The 18969-nt window shown below is 53.1% G+C and overlaps 1 protein-coding gene across 1 annotated transcript in view; it reads right to left on the bottom strand.

Moving 5' to 3' along the window:
* The window catches only part of PTPA (protein phosphatase 2 phosphatase activator), a 31053-nt gene that overhangs the window by 11872 nt on the left and 212 nt on the right, over positions 1 to 18969 (bottom strand). The window contains exons 2-7 of the mRNA XM_047829152.1: positions 18691 to 18848; positions 13299 to 13396; positions 9491 to 9577; positions 4734 to 4859; positions 2860 to 2977; positions 878 to 977 (exon numbers count right to left, since the gene is read on the bottom strand). Coding sequence (XP_047685108.1) covers positions 878 to 977; positions 2860 to 2977; positions 4734 to 4859; positions 9491 to 9577; positions 13299 to 13396; positions 18691 to 18848 — 687 coding nt within the window. The remainder of the gene's footprint in view (positions 1 to 877; positions 978 to 2859; positions 2978 to 4733; positions 4860 to 9490; positions 9578 to 13298; positions 13397 to 18690; positions 18849 to 18969) is intronic.

Below are 18969 nucleotides of genomic sequence, written 5' to 3' on the forward strand. Positions count from 1 at the left end.
AAAAGAGGCAGCACAAAGTAAAAAGCCGGCCTCAAGCCTTCTGCCACTGGGAGCTCATGGAGGCCAGAAATAGCCACCTGAGAGCGTAACTGGTCTCTATTTCAATTAAAATCCACACGCGTAAGTTATGCATCAGCTGGTACTCTCAAAATAATGTGGCTTTATTTTCTTCTCCCACGTTCAGCCTTCTTTTGGCCCGGGGAAGGGGGTTTTAGCACCACCAATTCCTGACAACGTGACACCCTGGGCAGGAGCCTCAGGCTCTCCAACTCTGGCCTGCCTGTAGGAAAGTGGCCGGGAGACAAAGCAGATCATCTCCTGGGGCCTTTCGGCTCCCACCCTCCCTGTTCTCAGGGGCTGTGTCAGTTCTGGCATCTGGGGAGCTCTGGCATCAGCATCGCCAGAGGGGGGCCCAGAACAGGCACTGTCAGAGCGCTCCGGTGACCATACCACACCTGTGCTGCCGGGTAGGGGGTTTCGGGGGGGGGGGGGGGGGGCGGGGGGGGGGGGTCAGAGTCCCACTGCCTGGGTTCAGCTGGCTGTGTGGCCTCAGTGATCAGAAGACAGCTGATTTCTCTGGGCCTCTGTTTCTTCGTCTATAAAACAGAAACGAAGGCTGCTGGGGAGATCAAGGGAGGGAGCTGCATGGCAGAGCCACGGAAGCATTAGCAGTCGGTACGTGACATTTCCTTCCCTTGTTCTTCCTTGAAACTGAACCTGTCAGTCCTTCTGTCTTGGGTGCCCCATCCACAGCCAGGGCTTGATGAGGACGGGCCGAAAGAAGAAACAGGCGCTCAGGAGAGCCCTCCAGCACCCTGCCCTCAGTGTGACAGTGACAAGGAGGAAAGAGACCCCCACTGCCCCTCCTCTCACTCACCGATTGAACACCTTGAAGACAATAGCTATTTGGTCGTCTACCCGGAGCACCCCAATCTTGCAGAGGCAGCAGAGGAAAGCAGCAAAGGCTGCTTCATGTCCTGGGGGAGAAAAACCAGCTGAGGTCGACAGGCTTCCAGAGAAACGAGTGGGACTGTTCTTGATCTCACCAGAGTGCAAATCACTGATACCTGCCCCCTGCGGACGGAGGTCAACATGGAGATAATGGGGCCACCTCCCTTTCTAGAAAGACCCAGGCCCTCTTGAGATCTACCACTAATGTAATTCTATTCCTAATGGGCCGAGGCTGAGGACTTCTTAAACAGACACTTGCATTTTATTTTGTTTAACTCACTCATCAATTCTGTGCTCTCTACTGAGCACCTACTACGACGGCAGCCACTGTCCATATCAGGCACCAGGGAGACTTAAGTCCATGCCCTTGTTTGACAGTTTATGATCTATCAGGATGACAAACATTAAATAGATGATCACTTCTATAATTCTAGCTCTGAAGGAGGATGGAGTGATAATTGGAGGATATCACAAGGGAATCCTGACATAAGGGTTCAAGAAGGTTTCCCCAAGGAAGTAAAAGTGAATCTGAAAGATGAATAAGAGTTGGCAAGGCACTGGGTGTGAGGGAAGCAAGAAGAGCAATCTAACCGAGAAGAAACAGCATGTGCAAAGGTCCTGAGGCAAAAAAAAAAAAAAAAAAAAAAAAAAAAAGGTATGTTCGAAGAACGCTAAGGCAGCCAGTGTGGCTAAAGCAGAGAGGGCAAGGGAGAAAGTGTAACAAGATGAGGCTGGCGATCAGATAGGCTTTTGCTGCCACAGTAAAAAGCTCAGACTTTATCCTAAGAGCAACGGGAGCCACTGAAGGCTTCCAGGCAGGCAACGCACGGTCACATCACAGGGTCAAAAGGCACCCCCTTCCTTTCCCAGCCATGTCAAATAGGAGTGGGCAGTACTACAGAAACCACTGACTGGATTCCGGACTGAATGCCATGGTTCATAGTGTTACCAAAAAGTATCTATTTGGAGGGAGGCAGGGAGAGAATGTTTCAGCGACCTCCTGTCCCATCTCTGTAGAATGAAGGTGCCTTCAGGGCCTGGGAAGCTTGTGAGCAGTTTCTCTCGCCTGCAGGCTTTCCCATCGCCACCCACCAGAGTCCCAGCAACCCTACTCAGGGGCTCTTGCACCCCTGAGAACGGAAGAAACCTCCCCACTTCTGACCTGGCCAGTCTCCCCTCGGGGTTCTTCCTTGTTGTTCTGAGTCAGGGCCCTACCCGCGGAAGTCCCCCAACACTTGATAAACCTGCTCCCCGGCAACAGGGGAGCAGAAGACAAAACCTCCCCGTGACCCAGGTCCAAGGGGGCCCTTCTCCCAGCCTGCCTCTACGGCCTGTGCTCCTCCTGGAGAACCCGAGCTGCAGGCAAGGGGAAGGCCCAAAAGAGCAGCCGCTCTCGGACTTGCTGCTTCGGGTCAGGTCAGAAAGCTGGGCCTACCAAAGCGGAGGCCTCCTCAGTTACCCCCACCCAGACAACGCTTCCCTCCTGAGGGGCCTGCCTCTCCCGGAGAACTCAACGCAGACGCGGGGCCGGGGAGAGGGCGTGCCACGATGCTGCCAAAGGCTACTGAGGTCCTTCATTTCGCAAGGGCCTGGGGAGGGGTTGCCTTGAGATATAGTAAGCACTCAATAAATTATTTTGCGATGGCGATGAGCTCACAGAGCTGGGCTTTACAAAGAGAACCAAGGCCGCACACAGACACCATGCACGTGGCAGCAGCGCCCCCTGGTGGACCACGACAGAGCCGTGGAGGGAGCCCCAGGCCTCCCTGCGCCGCGACCCGGGGCGCTGCACCCAGCTGGCCCTGAAAGGCGGCCTGCTCAGAGGGCCCCCGAAACGAGCCAGGGCACGAAGGAAGCAGCCCAAAAAGAGGCCGCAGCGAAGCCAAGGAAACACGGAGTGGCGGGTACCTGTGCCATAGTCGATGCGCGTGGAGTTCCCCACGGACTCCTTTAGGTAAACGGCCACCTCGGGCACGGCAGCTGCCAGATGGGTGGGGACCACCGTGGCAACCAAGTTTTCTGCTTCCTGATAACAGAAGAGACACAAAGTGGTGGCAGCAGATTAGGCAGCATCCCGGTGGGCAGGCACCCAGGGGCAGCATTTGGCTGGGGCCCGGCTGGCCACGCCAGGCCGGCCTGGCTCCCTGCTCTGACTGGCTGCAGAAAGAGGAGGAGGGAGACATTTCCTCTGATACCTCTCACGCTACAGAGAGACGACCTGGGGCGGCTTTTAGCCTGCTGAGCCTTCCTCCGGGGGACAAGGGTCTAGGACAAGATAGGAGGGGATGGAAAAGAAGCCATCCAACCCCCTGCCCCAATCTGGTAAGTCACTGATGTCCCCAGGGCAGCGAGGATGTGTGCCACACGTCCACCAAAACACGCGTGCGAGAATGGTCACAGCAGCATCATTTACCGTAGCCCAAATGTGGGAACAGCCCTCAACTGCAGTATCCATCAGCAGCAGATTGTGGGCTGGTTATGTGATGGGGCACCACACCGCAGCGGAAAAGAGCCACTGCTCCGCACAACACGGGTGCATCTCAGAGACGTGACACTGAGCAAAAGAAGTCACGTCTGTCGGCAGTTCAAAAACAGGTAAAACTGGTCTATGGGACAGAAATCAGAGGAGTTTGGGGGATATCAACTCAAGGAGGCATAAGGACCCTGCTAGAAGGCTGGAATGTTTTATCGCTTGATACAGGTGGCAGGTGCAAGAGTAAAAACCTAGGTTAAGCTCTATCGAGGTTGCAGACAGCCTCTCCTCTGCTGTCCTGCCTGCCGCTCCCTGGCGGTGTCGTCAATAAACTTCTATCTCCTTTAGAAAAGAAAGAAAGGAAGGAAGAAAGATCCATCAAGCTGTACAGCTCTGATGTGTTAAACTTCCTTTAAGCCAGTAACTCCACGCAATCTTAAAAAAAAAAAAGACCATCAGTCCAGAGGCAGCCCCAAGCTGCTCTTAGGCAGGGACGGTATTTTGTTGGGTCCTCGGGACTCCCCTCTGCTCCAGGCAAAAACACTGAGCCAGACAAATCAGGACCCAAGTTTCTCTAAGTTCAGTCTATGGACACCCGAAAATCTCCTGGGGACCTGTGGAAAATCTGGCTTCCGGGTCTCTACCCTAAAGACTGTTTTTCCAAGGGCAGGGCCCAGGATCCTGCATTTTATTTTTTTGCTTGCTTTGAACAGGTATCACCGTTACACGATTCAAAAACAAACGCATTATAAAAGGGATGCACTGAGAAGTTTCTGTCCCCCTCCCCACTCTCCCCTGCCTTCAGAGAAACCACAGCTTTATTAGCCTCTTGTGCATCCTTCCAGTGAGTTTCTTTATGCACACTGAGCAACACAAACATGTCTTTTTATGTGTCTCTTTCCTGCCAAAAAGTAGCTCACCGCGTGTCAGAGCCCAGACTCCTCTTCAACGGAACAACAAATCCCAGAGCACCTTCCCCTGAGCTCCCGAGTCAGCCTCCTCGTCTTTCTCAGAGCCGCGTAGTACTCCAGGCTGGATCTACAAGCTTATTCAACTGATGCCCTGCACACGGACACCTGGGACATTGGAATCTATTGCTGATGCAAACGCGGACCTGATTACCAGCACTGTGCTGAGGAACGGGCCTCCACGGCAGTGATTCCCAGAAGACGGCCGGGGTACAGGGTAAATGCATTCGTATTTTTGGCAAATGGAATTGCTGTTTAACAAACTCCCCAGTGATTTTGAGATGCCCGAAGTCTCCCACACCCCTAGCCCAGCCCCCAAGCATGTCCCGGGGCAGCCTCACCTCGTCGAGTTTGGCATACCAGGTCCTGTAGGCCTTGTTCCCAAATCGAGAGGGCTGGTCCACCGGAGGGGTCTCATCGATCCACCTGTCCAGCGTGTTGAGAAGGGCGACCAGCTTCTCAATGGCCTGTAATGGACAAAATAGAGGGGGCCAAGCCACAATCGCTAGTGGCCTCCAGCTAGAGCCACAGAGCGAAGTCCCAACTGCCAGGGGACAATGACCCCTAGGCATGGCATTAAGTGGCATTCTCCTGGCTGTCCCCCTTTCTTCTCGACCATGCTGAATATGAAGGAGGGGCCGGGGGCGCACGGTGAGCTTAACAGAAAGGGACCAGCATGTGGCTGAAGGGACAGGAGTGGCTTCACCACCTGGTCTCCTAGAGCCAGCCTATCAAGAAGAAGTTGCTGGATAAGCAAGAACCCCAGTCCTGATCTTCTTCAGTACCTTGTACTGGGGTCTCCTGTTGGGTGCACGACACCAACTCATCACAGAAAACAGGCATGTCAAAGCAAGAGGACAAATCCCGCTACCCGGGAATAAATGCTATTCACATTTTAACGTAGTCTCCGATTTTGTCTTTTTATAGTGTTTTCTACTGTTTCTCGTGGAAAGGATTTAAAGGCCGACAGACCTGGATTCAAATCCACCTGAAAACGCCATCAGGGGCTGTGAGACACTGAGAAAGTGGCTTGAATTCTCAGAGCCTGTGTTTGGGTTTTTTGTTTGTTTGTTTGTTTAAGTGAAACGATGCTGCCATGCAATATGGGATTAGTCTCTGGTGCAGAACACAGCAATCTGACAACTCTGTAGACATCAAAGCTGTTTCGTCACCTCGGAAATGGGTGTGATGATAAACACCTCCTAAGGTTGGGACGGGACCACACCGCAATCCAGAGGCTGCCAGTGCCGGGCGGGGGCCGCGGCATACGTTTATACACACACAGGCTCCAAAACACAGGTCTCTCTCTCTCACACACACACACACACACACACACACACATACACACACACACACACACACAAAGAGATCTGCCAGTCTTCATAAAAAAGAAAAATAAAACACAGGTCATGGGACACGCACTGCCTTGTAGCCTTGTCAAGTGCCTCATGAGCCTCGTTCCGCCTCAACACGTAAACTCAATCTTACAATAGCCTTTAATACGCGAATAGCATTTCACTGCACCAATGTGCTATAATTTTTTACCAAATCCCTCACTGCTAAATGCTTGGGTTATTTCCAAATATACGCTCACTCCCATCAACAATCTGCTAACTCCCACTCTGTGGACCTGCCGGGTCATAGGTACAAACGCCTGTGAGGCTTTGTAGGGCCGAGTCTGTGTGGTGCTTTGTGGGGCTGCGGTGTCTGGGAGCCCATCGCCCTACACCTTTCCCACAGCAGGCAGGAACCAAGGCGTGGAATCGGTGCCGCAGGCCAGGGCAGCGTTAGCACACACGATGTTACTCAATGAGGAAACCAGGTGAGGCTATCCGAGACAGAGGTCTGGGAGGGCTCGCGAGAAAAGGGCTCCTTCTTGCCTGTGGCTTGCAAAATCAAGAAATGAGTAAGTAAATAGGCCACGACAAAAGGCTAGCAGAGGGCACAAGGGCAGAGCGTGTGCGGAGGTGGACAGCCCTGGGAAAGCAGACCTTGCCAAGAAGCAGGTCTTGCCTGCGTCCACTAGGCACACACAGGAACCCCTGATACTACGAGCTACCAGGGTGGGACCCACATGAGAAGCTGTGAGGAGGAAGGCGAGGCACGGTCAGGTCCACTGCTGCGTTGCAAGGCCCTGCAGAGGAACAGTCTGAGAGCTGGGGCGGGGGGGGGGGGGGGGGGGGGGGGGAGGGGGGCGGGGAGTGGATTTGAACCAACAGAATACATGTCAGCCAGCGCCCCCACCCCGCACCCTCCCCGCCCACAGTTCCAGGGGCACTAAAGACACTGCGGTCCACGGCAATGGCGCCCCCTGGCGCTGTGCAACATGGCCTTGGCCTGACTGCAGCCATCCCTCACCTCCCTTTCTCTATGCTTGGCGGTGCAGGAGAGTAAAAGTTACCTGCAAGAGGAGAAGGTCCCTGTAGACCTGGCCGAGGCAGAGGGCCAGGGTGACTAAAGCTGCCCAGCTGAAATGTGACAGAAAGCACTGCCAAAGCCAGCTTTGCGAAGAACCAGGTCACCAGGAACCGATAAGGCCAGAGCAAGCCTGACCCCACGCAGCAACTGGGACTTAGGAGGGACGGCTCAGTAATCCTGGCCCCAGGGAAGCACCAGCCTGGCCAACTCCCTGGTGATCTCCGTGGTGGGCAAGGCACTGAAGGGGATAAAGAAGGTGCTGGGAGGCTGCGGAAGCCAGGCCCCAGCTGCTGGCTCGGCTGGGGCGATGAATAATTAAAAGGCTCCTAGCTCCTCCCGGAGAGAGGGCTTTCAGAACACAGGGGCTGCCTCTATTGTCTGACTGAGGCAGAGGGGCTGAAGGTGGGGGGGGGGGGGGTGCTGTGGGCCGGAGCCCCCAGGAAGGACAAACAACCATTTGAGCTACCCTCCGTTTCCTTAAACCAATGATTCCTCTTGGATTTCACGGACCAGTACAATTTTCTCCCAAACGTTACCTGTCAGGGTTTTTTTTTTTCTTCTTCTTTGCCTCCAACTTAAAAATCCAACCGAACAGCAGCAAAACCAAGCCTCTTATCTACTCACATTTTACAAAAATCAGACACCTGAACCCCCAAAGATTCTAGGACAGATAGAATCTCAAACTTAACGAAAGCCTTCTAAATGCTGGTCTAGACAGCCTCATTACACTGCCCTTGCCTGTTCCCTCTGCTGCTGCTGGTCTGGAGGCCCCGACACCCAAGGCCGTGCTGCCCTCTCCCCAGCTGCCATCCTGGCAGCGGCAGCAGGAAGCAGGAATGGGAGGAAGTAGGAGCCCCGAGCAGCCCGTGGCCCTCGGCCCCCGTCTGTGGGCTGAGACCACATGCCGTGAGCCGCTCCTTCCAATGCCCTAACAGCTGAGGACAGGAGCCGGGAGGCCCCTGGAGGCCAAACTAGTCACCTCTGCCCAGCACATGAGAGGCAGCCCACGACCCCGGCGCTGAGATGAACCCCACCCAGCTCAGGAAGAGCCTCCAAATGAAGCAATAACATCACTGCTAGAACTCAGACCTGAGAAACAGCTAGTGATAAGACCTCACAATGACAATGTCACCCCCTGTGTGCAATACGCACCGAGCACTATACCAACAACCCTACGAGGAAGAGCTCAGTGAATCTCCCCCAGGGGCCATGACTAGGTCTGCTGGCTCCTCCGCCTACAGATGAAGAGCGAGAGCGTGAGAGGGACAAAGCCACTCAGCTCGGAAGGGAGAGGTTATCAAAACCCAGTCGGCCTGCCTCCAGAACCCAAGCACTTAAAGCACGCTGCGATCCCGCCACAAGAACAGCTCCTGAGCCAGGACAACACCTGGCTGGCGTGGAGTCTACCATCCAAGTGTCAGGGGCAATTATGGGACCCGAGGGGGATTTGGCAGCTCAGGATCCGCCAGGGTAATTAGAACATCCCCCTGTAATTAGACTTCCTCCACCATACTTCCCGCCCACTGAGCCCAGCCCAGCTTCCCTCACCACAGGCCCAAGGACGAGCCCACTCTCTCCCGACCCACGAAATCACTAGTGGGCCAGCTCCCAGGAGAAGGCTGTCTATTCCCAGCACAGGCCTGGCTCCTCTCCAGTCACAGAACGAGACCTCAGCCACCCAGCGGCCAGTTACGGCCCAGGAAGGGGCAGCTCTCACGGGGCAGGGTGTGAGGGCCAGCGGGGCAATGCCAGCCTCGGGACAGGTGGAGAGACCCGGTCGTGACAGAGCCAGGCCTGGCCCAACAGGGTGGGACACTGAGAGGCCACTCGCACCCTGGTGTCTGAGATAAGAGTCTCAAGGTGACTACGGGCCAACTGGGATAGGAACTGAAGAGGCCACTGGAGGCCTGGGGCCCGGCCATGGGAGACGGCATCCGGCAAGAGCTAACGGCCTGCAGGCCCCGCACCTCCCCGCAGCTCTCGGCCTCTCTTCACGAACACCCTGTCTCCGAAACAGCAGCCAGAGAGCACCCACCCTGCCGTGTGCACCCTCAACTCAACATCCCCACTTCCGGAAGGGTTCCTCAGGGAAGAGCGCCCACAGATCTATACGCAGAGATGTTCAGAGCAGAGACATTCAGAGCAGAGACATTTAGGGACACAACCTAGAAGTCCACAGTTAGGGGCTCTTTAAGCAAACGAGGGCCGGCTGGATGAGGCAGCCGTTTCCATGGTGGCAGAGGGACAGGGGGAGCTCAGAGGGCAGGTCTGGGTGACATTCCCCGAACTGTGCAGGGCTGCCCCGGGAAGTTGGGTAGGAGACGGAACATAGGCGGGGGTCAGTTCGCTGTTAATACGCTTCTGTTAGTGACCCTTTCGCTAACAGAAGTGAGCTCGCTTCCTTCATTCGCGATCTTTTTTTAATTTAAAAAGTTACGTAAAAACACCAGTTAGCAAAAATGCAGGCTATCAAGCGGCATGTTTAGCTTGATCCCATTTTTATAAACATACATCAACTCACAGATTGAACAAAACAGAACAGAAAAGATCAGCCATACAGACACCAAAACGCCAACCCGCACGTGTGCTTGGACGATCTCATTTTCTGCCCTGGCCGCCGTGGGCAGCGAGCACACGACTCTATGGGCTGTTTTGGGAGGGGCTCCCTGCTTGTGCCTACCTCAGAGACTTTGTACTCGAAGGTCAGCTTCTTCCCCTTCACACCTTCGTTGAGGGTCAGGATGAACCCGATGTAGTCAGCGTACGCCTACCAAACAAAGCGGGGGGTGGGGACGGGGAGAGGGGTGTCAGACCCACGGCCCCCTACAACCCGGGCCAGCCCCAGCCCCACCCGGCTACCGAAGCACCCCGAGCTGGCCCCGGCCCCCAGCCGGCCAGCAGCAGAGGTTGAAGGCTAATGCCAAACTCGCCACCACTACCCTCCATCCTACACGGCTGGCAAGCCAGTGATCGCAGTGACACCTGGACCCCGGGCCAGACTTTACTGTGCGCTCACCACTACTGGCAGCAGTTCCTTCACACAACACCACAGGGCGGACCCGGTCACTCTCCCCATTTCATAGATGAGGAAACCAAGGCTTCAGGAGAGGAGACCCGCCCAAGGTCTCCTAAGACCGAGATCTCATTAGACGTGGAGCCAGGACCCAGCAAGGCCGACTCCAAGGCTGTGTGGCCAAGTGCTCAACGATTATACCCTATCACCAGGAGCGCAGGAATACCGGCAAGACCCGGTGGTCTTCCAGAAGTTTCCTCCACCAGACAGACCAGGCTGTCAGCCTGCAGTGCAGACCCCCTGCTCCCAGGAGAAGAAACTGTTTTCTGCCCACGGCCAGGTCTCCCAGCACACCCATCCCCAGCTTCCGACTGGGCGCTCTCTTCCCCGTTGCTGCCAGCACAGGGGTTAAGAAAGCACCGAGGGGCGCCTGGGTGGCTCAGTCGGTTGAGCGGCCGACTTCGGCTCGGGTCATGATCTCACGGTTCGTGGGTTCGAGCCCCGCGTCGAGCTCTGTGCTGACAGCTTGGAGCCCAGAGCCTGCCTCGGATTCTGCGTCTCCCTCTCTCTCTGCCCCTCCCCTGCTTGCGTTCTGTCTCTCTCAAAAATAAACAAACATTAAAAAGAAAAGAGAAGAGAAGAGAAGAGAAGAGAAGAGAAAAGAAAAGAAAAGAAAAGAAAAGAAAAGAAAAGAAAAGAAAGCACTGAGGTGCAGGCCCCTGAAGAGGGAATTCTGAGAGCAGGTGACTTCGGTTTGGTCCTGTTTCCTCTTCTTCTCTTTCGCCTCCCATCTCCTTCCTTCCTCCTTCTCCAAGCCTTAAGGATGCCAGCAGCAGCCACAGCAAGCCCCGAGAACTGACCACTCAGTGTCTAGAAGGGAGCATTCCCGCACCAGGCCTTTCCTACCGCCCGTGGAACGGCAACAAGTGGAAATGAGGGGTCGCAGAGCAGGCCTGAGCCCTCGGCCCGCCGGCAGCTAGCGTTCACGGTCATTCCTACAAACTACACCGGGACACAGAGACAGGAAGCAGCAAGGGGCAGTGTGGCCCTCCGTGACCCCTGCTCCCGCATGGGTCTGGGTCTCTCGACCAAAGCTCCGGTCATTCTTATAAACGTGACACGCAAAGTCTCCACCAACACCACCATCCTCGTCACTGTAAGAGTAACAACGCTGCCCGCCGCTCAGCGAGGCTCACGGATGCCTAGTGCTGAGCCAGGTACTTTTTGGCCTTTGTGTCATTATGGCCTCCAAACAAGCCCATTTTATGGTAGAGGAAACAGGCTTGGCCAGGTTATGCAAGTTGCCTGAGTACAAGAAAAGGAATGGCGGCCCTGGGCTTCAACCTCTGACCTCCCTGGCCCCAAGCTCATGCTCTTGGCTGCTACACTCTGCTGCCTAGTGAAACTGCGTGGGCCACGGCACAGAGCCATTCATCCACCCACAAGAGGCCCGTACACTTGACCGACAGGCGAAAGGCTTCTATCCAGTATGGTTCAACATACACTCCAGAAGAAAAAGTAACCAACACTTCTCGAAAAATGTTGGTGCCTACAATGGGGTCAACGACTTTACCTACAAAGGACCAAAGAGTAACGATCCTAGGCTCTGCGGGCCCCAAAGTCTGGCTCACAAATTCTCGATTCTGCCCAACTCTGCCAGTGTATTGGGAAAGCAGCCATGGAAAATACTTAAACAAATGAGACTCACTGTATTTCAAACTTTATTTACAAAAACAGGCCAGGGGCGCCTGGGTGGCGTAGTCGGTTAAGCTTCCGACTTCAGCCAGGTCACGATCTCGCGGTCCGGGAGTTCGAGCCTCGCGTCAGGCTCTGGGCTGATGGCTCAGAGCCTGGAGCCTGTTTCCGATTCTGTGTCTCCCTCTCTCTCTGCCCCTCCCCCGTTCATGCTCCGTCTCTCTCTGTCCCAAAAATAAATAAACGTTGAAAAAAAAAAAATTAAAAAAAAAAAACAAAAAAAAAAAACAGGCCAAGGTCCAGATTAGATGAGCAGGCAGTAATTTGCTGATCTGTGGCCTAAAGCATAGCGGCTCCCAACCCCTGGGTCTCTGGAGGCAGAGGACCCAGGAGTGAATCCTGAACCTCATCCCAACCACTTACCAACTCTGCCACCTTCCTAAATTTCTTTATCTCCTGGCCTCAGTTTTCTCACCTTCAAAATGGGAGATGACCACTGAGCCCACTTCCCAGAGTTCTTGTGAAGATTAAATGAGCTAAAAAGATAATAATAATAATACTTGGCCCACCATGAATACCCAATCCTCCTTGGAAAGCATCCAGGGGGAAGGCAAGGAACTAAAGTCACATTTGGGGGTAGACTCATGGTTTTCAACCCAGGCGATGGGGCTCCCAGGCAACTTCTGACAATGTCTGCAGACATTCTGGGTTGTAATAACCAGGGGCAGGGGTGCTCCTGGCATCTAGCAGGGGGAGAGGCCAAGGAAGTTACTAAACACGCTGCAAGGCACAGGACAGCCTGCTACAACAAAGAATTATCCGCCCCAAGATGTCAATAGTGCAGAGGTTTAGAAATCCCGAGGTAGAACCACCGAGATGACAAAAGGACTCAAACTGTGCCCTTTGAGCAGACGAAGGGACTAAGGTGTTGATCCTGGCAAAGACTTGGTGGGGAAACACAATACAGAAAAGACATGTTCACCATCTCCAAATATTTAGAAGGCAAGCTTGTGAAAGAGAAGCCAGAAGGCTTGCACAGCTCCAAGAAAGACCAAGCACGGCAACGCTGGGTGGGGGTGCAGGCTCAGCATAAGCCCAGCAGACTCCCCACGGGGAATCTGTCCTTCTGTAGAAGTGACCCTCCCCACCCCCGGTGCGCAGACCAGGTGTAGGCACCTGGCTGGAGCTGGGACCAAGGCTTTCCCTGTGGATCTGAAACTGACTTTCTTTTCTTAATCCCAATCTTTCCACAGCCTGAGCCAGAAGCCTGGGAGGCAGAAGCTGTTATTTTCTGCCCACCATTGGACTGAGCAGCACAGGGGGCTGGTCTGTACTCCTCCTTGTTCTAGGTCCCAGCTCCTTGGTATTTTTAGGCTCAGCCGCCTCCCAGGCCTAAGCTTCCACGCGGTAACCTCAGCTCTCTTTGATACGCTGGCTCCCTGACTGGCTGTAACCTACAACCAAGAATCAAAGTGACCCATGTCATCATCTAGGACACTCATGTTCGGCGAATACAACACTCAAGGGATGATGGTTTATGAGAACCAGGAGCAGAGTTCTCCAGCGTTACCCTGGCCCCAGACCCCAGAGACCTTCCCATTAAAGCGTTCTCTGAGTGCCCCCCCTGAGAGAGAGGGACAGCCGGCTCCCCTGTCATCTCTCTCCCTAGCTTCTAACAGCTCCGGTTCCAAGAGCAAGAAAGGTCAGGAGCTCACCGTCTTTGAAAAAGCCCAAGTTTGTCATCCCAGCTCTGACCCTACAGGGCAGATGTCACTGGTACCTGAGAACGCTTCCATTTGCCCATGTCTGGAACCGTGTGGATCTCCTTTTTTGGAATGATGAAGTTCTGAGTGGCTGGAGGGGTATCCTCCGAAGAATCTTGACAGAGAAAGTGAAAAAGCAAACAGATGAATAGAATCTTAGCCCCAACCCAACTTTCTCCCTCTCCCTCTCTCCCTCCCTCTCTGTCTCCCTCTCCCTCTCTCTCCACCCCCACCCCCCCCTCCTCCCCCCCACACACACTTTTAAACCAAGGCTCCAATATCCAGTCCCTTCGGTAAACCAGACATATACTCCCAGGACAGAGTAATGGCTTGTTAAGCCTTTCCTTACTCGGCAAGGAGCCCCCACAGTACTGGCCATCCCCTCTACAAGTGGTAAGTTCAGTGGCTCCACCATGCCCCACCCCTCACCTCCAGCTCCCTAACCAGAGAATGGTTAGAAAAATAAAACCAAGTCGACCTTTTAGACATAAACAGGCAATTCAAAGACGAGAAGAAAATACAAATGGTTGATAGACATTTGAAAAAACGCTGCCAACCTCTGAATAAGCAAAGAAATGTAAATTGGATGAGATGGCTTTTCCAAATCAGGTTGGCATATTGAAAACATCCAGCAGCGACTGTGAAGGGGAAACAGGAACTTTCCTGCACTGCTGGTGGGAGTCTTGGTAGAATCTGCTGAGGAAGCAACTCAGCACGGGCTTCTGAAGTAGAAACCACATAGGGGCGCCTGAGTGGCTCCAACTTTGGCTCAGGTCATGATCTCAGGGTCTGCAGGTTCGAGCCCCAAGTCGGGCTCTGTGCTAACAGCTTGGAGCCTGGATCCTGCTTCGGTTTCTGTGTCTCCCTCCCTCTCTACCTCTCTCCCACTCATGCTCTCTCTTTCTCTCAGAATAAACATTAAAAAAAAAAAAAAAACTTAAATAAATTAAAAAAAAGAAACACATATACCCATTGAATCAAGTTCTTTTTTCTTTTTTAAATTTTTTTTAAAAGTTCATTTATTGGGGCGCCTGGGTGGCGCAGTCGGTTAAGCATCCGACTTCAGCCAGGTCACGATCTCGCGGTCTGTGAGTTCGAGCCCCGCGTCAGGCTCTGGGCTGATGGCTCAGAGCCTGGAGCCTGTTTCCGATTCTGTGTCTCCCTCTCTCTCTGCCCCTCCCCCGTTCATGCTCTGTCTCTCTCTGTCCCAAAAATAAAAAAATAAAAATTAAAAAATTAAAAAAACGTTGAAAAAAAAAAGTTCATTTATTTACTTTGAGAGAGAGAGAGGGGTGGGGGAGGGGCAGAGAGAGAGAGAGAGAGAGAGAGAGAGAGAGAGAGAATTCCATGCAGGCTCTGCACTGCCAGTGAGAACCTGATGCGGGGCTCAAACCCACAAACCATGAGCTCATGACCTGAATAGAAATCAAGACTGACTGAGCCACCCAGGTGCCCCTGAGCCAAGTTCTACTTGTAGGCATCGACCCTTCAAGTGCTCACAGAAATGCACAAGGAGGTATATAAAGGTGTTTACTGCATGGAGGGGTGCCTGGGTGGCTCAGTCGGTTGAGCGTCCGACTTTGGCTCAGGTCATGATCTCACAGTTTGTGGGTTCGGGCCCCGCGTCGGGCTCTGTGCTGACAGCTCAGAGCCTGGAGCCTGCTTTGGATTCTTTGTCTCTCCCTCTCACTTCCCCTCCCCTGCTCATGCTCTGTCTCTCAACAATAAATAAACATTAAATTTTTTTTTTTTTTTTTTTAACTAGCACACAGTACTTTGGAATCAGACAGAAAAAAAAAAACTATTTTAAACAGAGTTTCTATACTGGCAGGAGTTGAGGAAAGGAAAACACAGGGCAGTTCCATGCACTGACCTAGAGGCAAACTTAGCACCAAAACTGACTGCTTGGATGACTGGCCTCTCTAGCCACAAGTCTCTTCCCCACACTGCAGGATCCCCTTCACTTTGTGATGCTGTGAAAAATAAGCCCTAAATCTCTATAATTCCAAAATCCAAAAAGCTCCAAATACCCAAAGTTTTAAAAAAGTTCGGCACAAATTCATCTGGTACAAAACTTAAGCCTAAACCAACATGAGGACATTGGCAGGCTTTGCAGAGATCTCTCTTAGGGAATTTACAGTTTGCTGCAAAAGTATTTTTGTTTGATTATGGGGCATTGCTTTCTGAAATCGGAGAAACTCTGAATTCCAAAATACACCTGGAGCCAAGGGACCTGGATAGAGGGGCCATGCCTGAATGTACTGTTGAAGATCTGTGGTATTAGTGAATGCCTTCTTTTGAAAACACAAACTCTCTTGGGGCACTTGGGTGGCTCGGTCGGTTGAGCATCCGACTTTGGCTCAGGTCGTGATTTCATGAGTTCCAAACACCCCGCATCGAGCTCTGTGCTGACAGCTCAGAGCCTGGAACCTGCTTCAGATTCTGTGTCTCCCTCTCTCTGCCCCTCCCCCACTTGTGCTGTCTGTCTCTCTCTCTCTCTCTCTCTCTCCCTCCCTCCCAAAAATAAATTAACATTAAAAAAATTGTTTTAAATAAATAAATAAAATAAAAAACACAAACTCTCCAGAAAGAGTCATTCACAACATATGATAAATGTGTCCTAAAACCAAGTTGACACTGGCTGCATGTATAAAGGGGACAGGGCTCTAAGAAGGTTCTGGAACATGTGATATTTGGGAGAATGGAGCATGCCTGGAGAGGCCCTGAGGAAAGGGAAAGCACTAGGATACCTGGAGACCTAAGGAGGAGGATAGAGAATCTGAGATGAGAACAAGACCAACCTCTACCTAATTCAAACTTCAAATCAGGACCCAAAAAACAGATCAGATACTCTCTTCCTCCTCCCACCTGGTCTGCAAGCCCAACCGAGACCTCTACTATTGGTAAATTACTACTTTACGATGCTAAATGAGAAGCTTTATAGGTCAAGCTGGTAACCTAACCTCGCTGTTTTTATGAGAAAATGTGTTCCACACTCCAAATAATCAACTTGCAAATGATCTTTAGGAACAGACAGCCCTTTTGTAAGTTTGAGAGAGAACTGCTCCTTTCAAGGGGACAGCCCTTCTGAAGTTATTTTCACAGGTGGGAAACTCTCCAGGCAAGGCCAGGCAGGTACCAGGGGAATGGCCACCATGCAGGAAGCATTGCAACAAGGACTAAAGACATATACACACGTGTTGCTACCGGAACACACGATCCCAAATCAAAGAAACAGGCCTTCAAACTGAGAACTATGTTAACAGTCTCTCCAGCTTCAGATCTAATCTCTGACAAAGGTGCCATGGGACATGTGGATACCCTACAAGCTCACTGTATAAGGTGGAACTATCTAGAGTTTTAGAGATGTTCCCCAAACCCCCCAAAAGAGGATAATGTATTATCATCTATCATTAGAGAACCAGCCTACATGTTCAATCTGTACCATCTTTTATTTATTTATTATTTATTTATTTTAATGTTTATTCATTTTTTGAATTTTTTTATTGTTTATTATTTTTGAGACAGAGAGACAGAGAGCAAGCAGGGAAGGGGCAGAGAGAGAGGGAGACACAGAACCGGGAGCAGGCTCCAGGCTCTGAGCAGTCAGGACAGAGCCGGACACGGGGCTTGAGCTCACAGACCAGGAGATCACGACCTGAGCCAAAGTCGGCCACCCAAGCGACTGAGCCACCCAGGCGCCCCTGTTTATTCATTTTTGAGAGAGAGAGAGAGAGAGAGAGAGAGAGAGAGAGATACCATGCCCTCGCACGGGGGAGGGGCAGAGAGAGAAGAAGAAAGAGTATCTGAAGCAGGCTCTGGGCTCCATGCTGTCAGGGCAAAGCCAGATGTCGGCTCGAACCCACAAACCACAAGACCGTGACCTGAGCCGAAGTCTGATGCTCAACCGATTGAGCCCCCCAGGCGCTCCTGTACCACCTTTTAAAAGGCCAACAGCAATCAACATTTCCGGACTACCCACCACGTGCCATGTTTTGCCCACATCATCAATGGAACACACACTGCAACTCGGGGCAGAAGATATAACAGCCCCAGTTTCTCAAAAAAAGAGAGAGAATGTGATTTGCCAGGCAGCGCCAGCTCTGTACAACTCTTAAAAATCCATGGTTTTCACCACTACACTAAGTCAAGTAGTTCTTTCTACTTGTTCCAAAATGTCCTGTTTCAAACTTCAAAGAGAACCACCTCCAGGGACCTGGCTCTTTCCAGCCATATAGATACCTTCCCTTTATCTCTTTCAGTGCCGGGGTCGTCTCTCCAGCCACCCAACTTTGGAGATGCACTCATCTCCCTAGAATTCCGGTTGGCTTATAAGCTCTCACAGTCATTACCAGAACTTCTAAAGGCACAGGCACGGAAGTTTTCTACTGAATGAAGCAAATGGTTTCAAATGCCCTAACAGACCACAGCCAGCTCTTTGCTAATCTGTTGGGGGCAGAGGGGAGGATGAATTTCTCCTTCCTGAGTGAGACCTTCCCAGAGAGCCCCACGTGCAAGACAGAAGGAATATCCAGTGCTTTAAACACATTAGCTGTTGGCCAACCTATTCGCCCTATCAGAATTTTAATGTCTCTATGGTCAGTCCTTCTTAGCTCGAGAGAGGGCGGCAGGTAACCGCCAACAGACTTCCCCTTCTCCAGGAAAACAAGGTCTCTAGAAGATCCCTTCCTTCCCTAGCACTTGCATCCGTTATTTGAGATGAACTAAAGCGAGGCCACAGCGCAAGTAAAAGTTACAGATGGCGAGGCCAGGCTCATCTTGCACAACCAGCTTTTTTTAATCAGCGGTTTACACAACCAAGGGCAGGTCTCTCAATAAATTGTCAGCCAATGGAAGAAAACTCCACAGCCCGATTTCCAAGAGGGAGAGGGGGGTAGGAGGATGAGGGGTGGGAAGGGTGCGGAGGAGTCTGGAAAGCCGGGGCGGGCGGGCGGGCGCAGGCCCACTGAGCACCACCCGTCGCCCGCTGGGCAGGGGCTAATAAAGAAGGCAGCCACCAGAATCACTTTCGCCCCCATCCCAGGCAGTTCCCCACCAGCTCAAGAGCTGACTTCACGCGCAGCCCAGATACGGAAAAGGCCTCCCCTTCTGGCCACGGCGCTGCCCTCCCGGCCCTCTGGCAGCCGGGGCCCCCCAAGTCCCGGTGTCGCGCCCCACCCACCACCCCTTCGCAGTCCCGGGTTCTTGGCCACCCCGCAGGTCCCAACATTTCTCTCTTGGGGCGCCTCCACCGGCTCCTCCTCGGGGCCCGGCCGCTTCTGCCGCTCGAGTTCCCCCACCTCCCGACCCCTTCTCCCGCCGAGCCCCCCACACCACACCCTTTCCCCGCCCCCGCGCCGGGCGCCGCCCCCGCACCCCCACACCCAGGCCGAGCCCGGCCGGTCCTACCTGGCGGCGGTTGCCGCTCGCCCTCAGCCATCTTCCTCCCGCCAGGAGCCGGCCCGGATACCTGCAGTTCCCTCTTCCCTTTCACGCCTGCACTCCCTTCCTTTCCCCGGCTCCACCAGGCGCTCAGAGCTTTCTGAAGAGAACTGAGCACCGGCCGGCTATAACCGAAAACCGAGAATTAAAGTCACCCCGGTGAAGACGACCGCCATGCTGGTGCGGGGCACTCAGGGAGCATGCCCAGCAACGGCCGGCTCGCGGCTACGGCGCTCACGGGGAGGC

The sequence above is a fragment of the Prionailurus viverrinus genome, chromosome D4, assembly GCF_022837055.1.
Source record: "Prionailurus viverrinus isolate Anna chromosome D4, UM_Priviv_1.0, whole genome shotgun sequence".
Taxonomy (NCBI): Eukaryota; Metazoa; Chordata; class Mammalia; order Carnivora; family Felidae; genus Prionailurus; species Prionailurus viverrinus.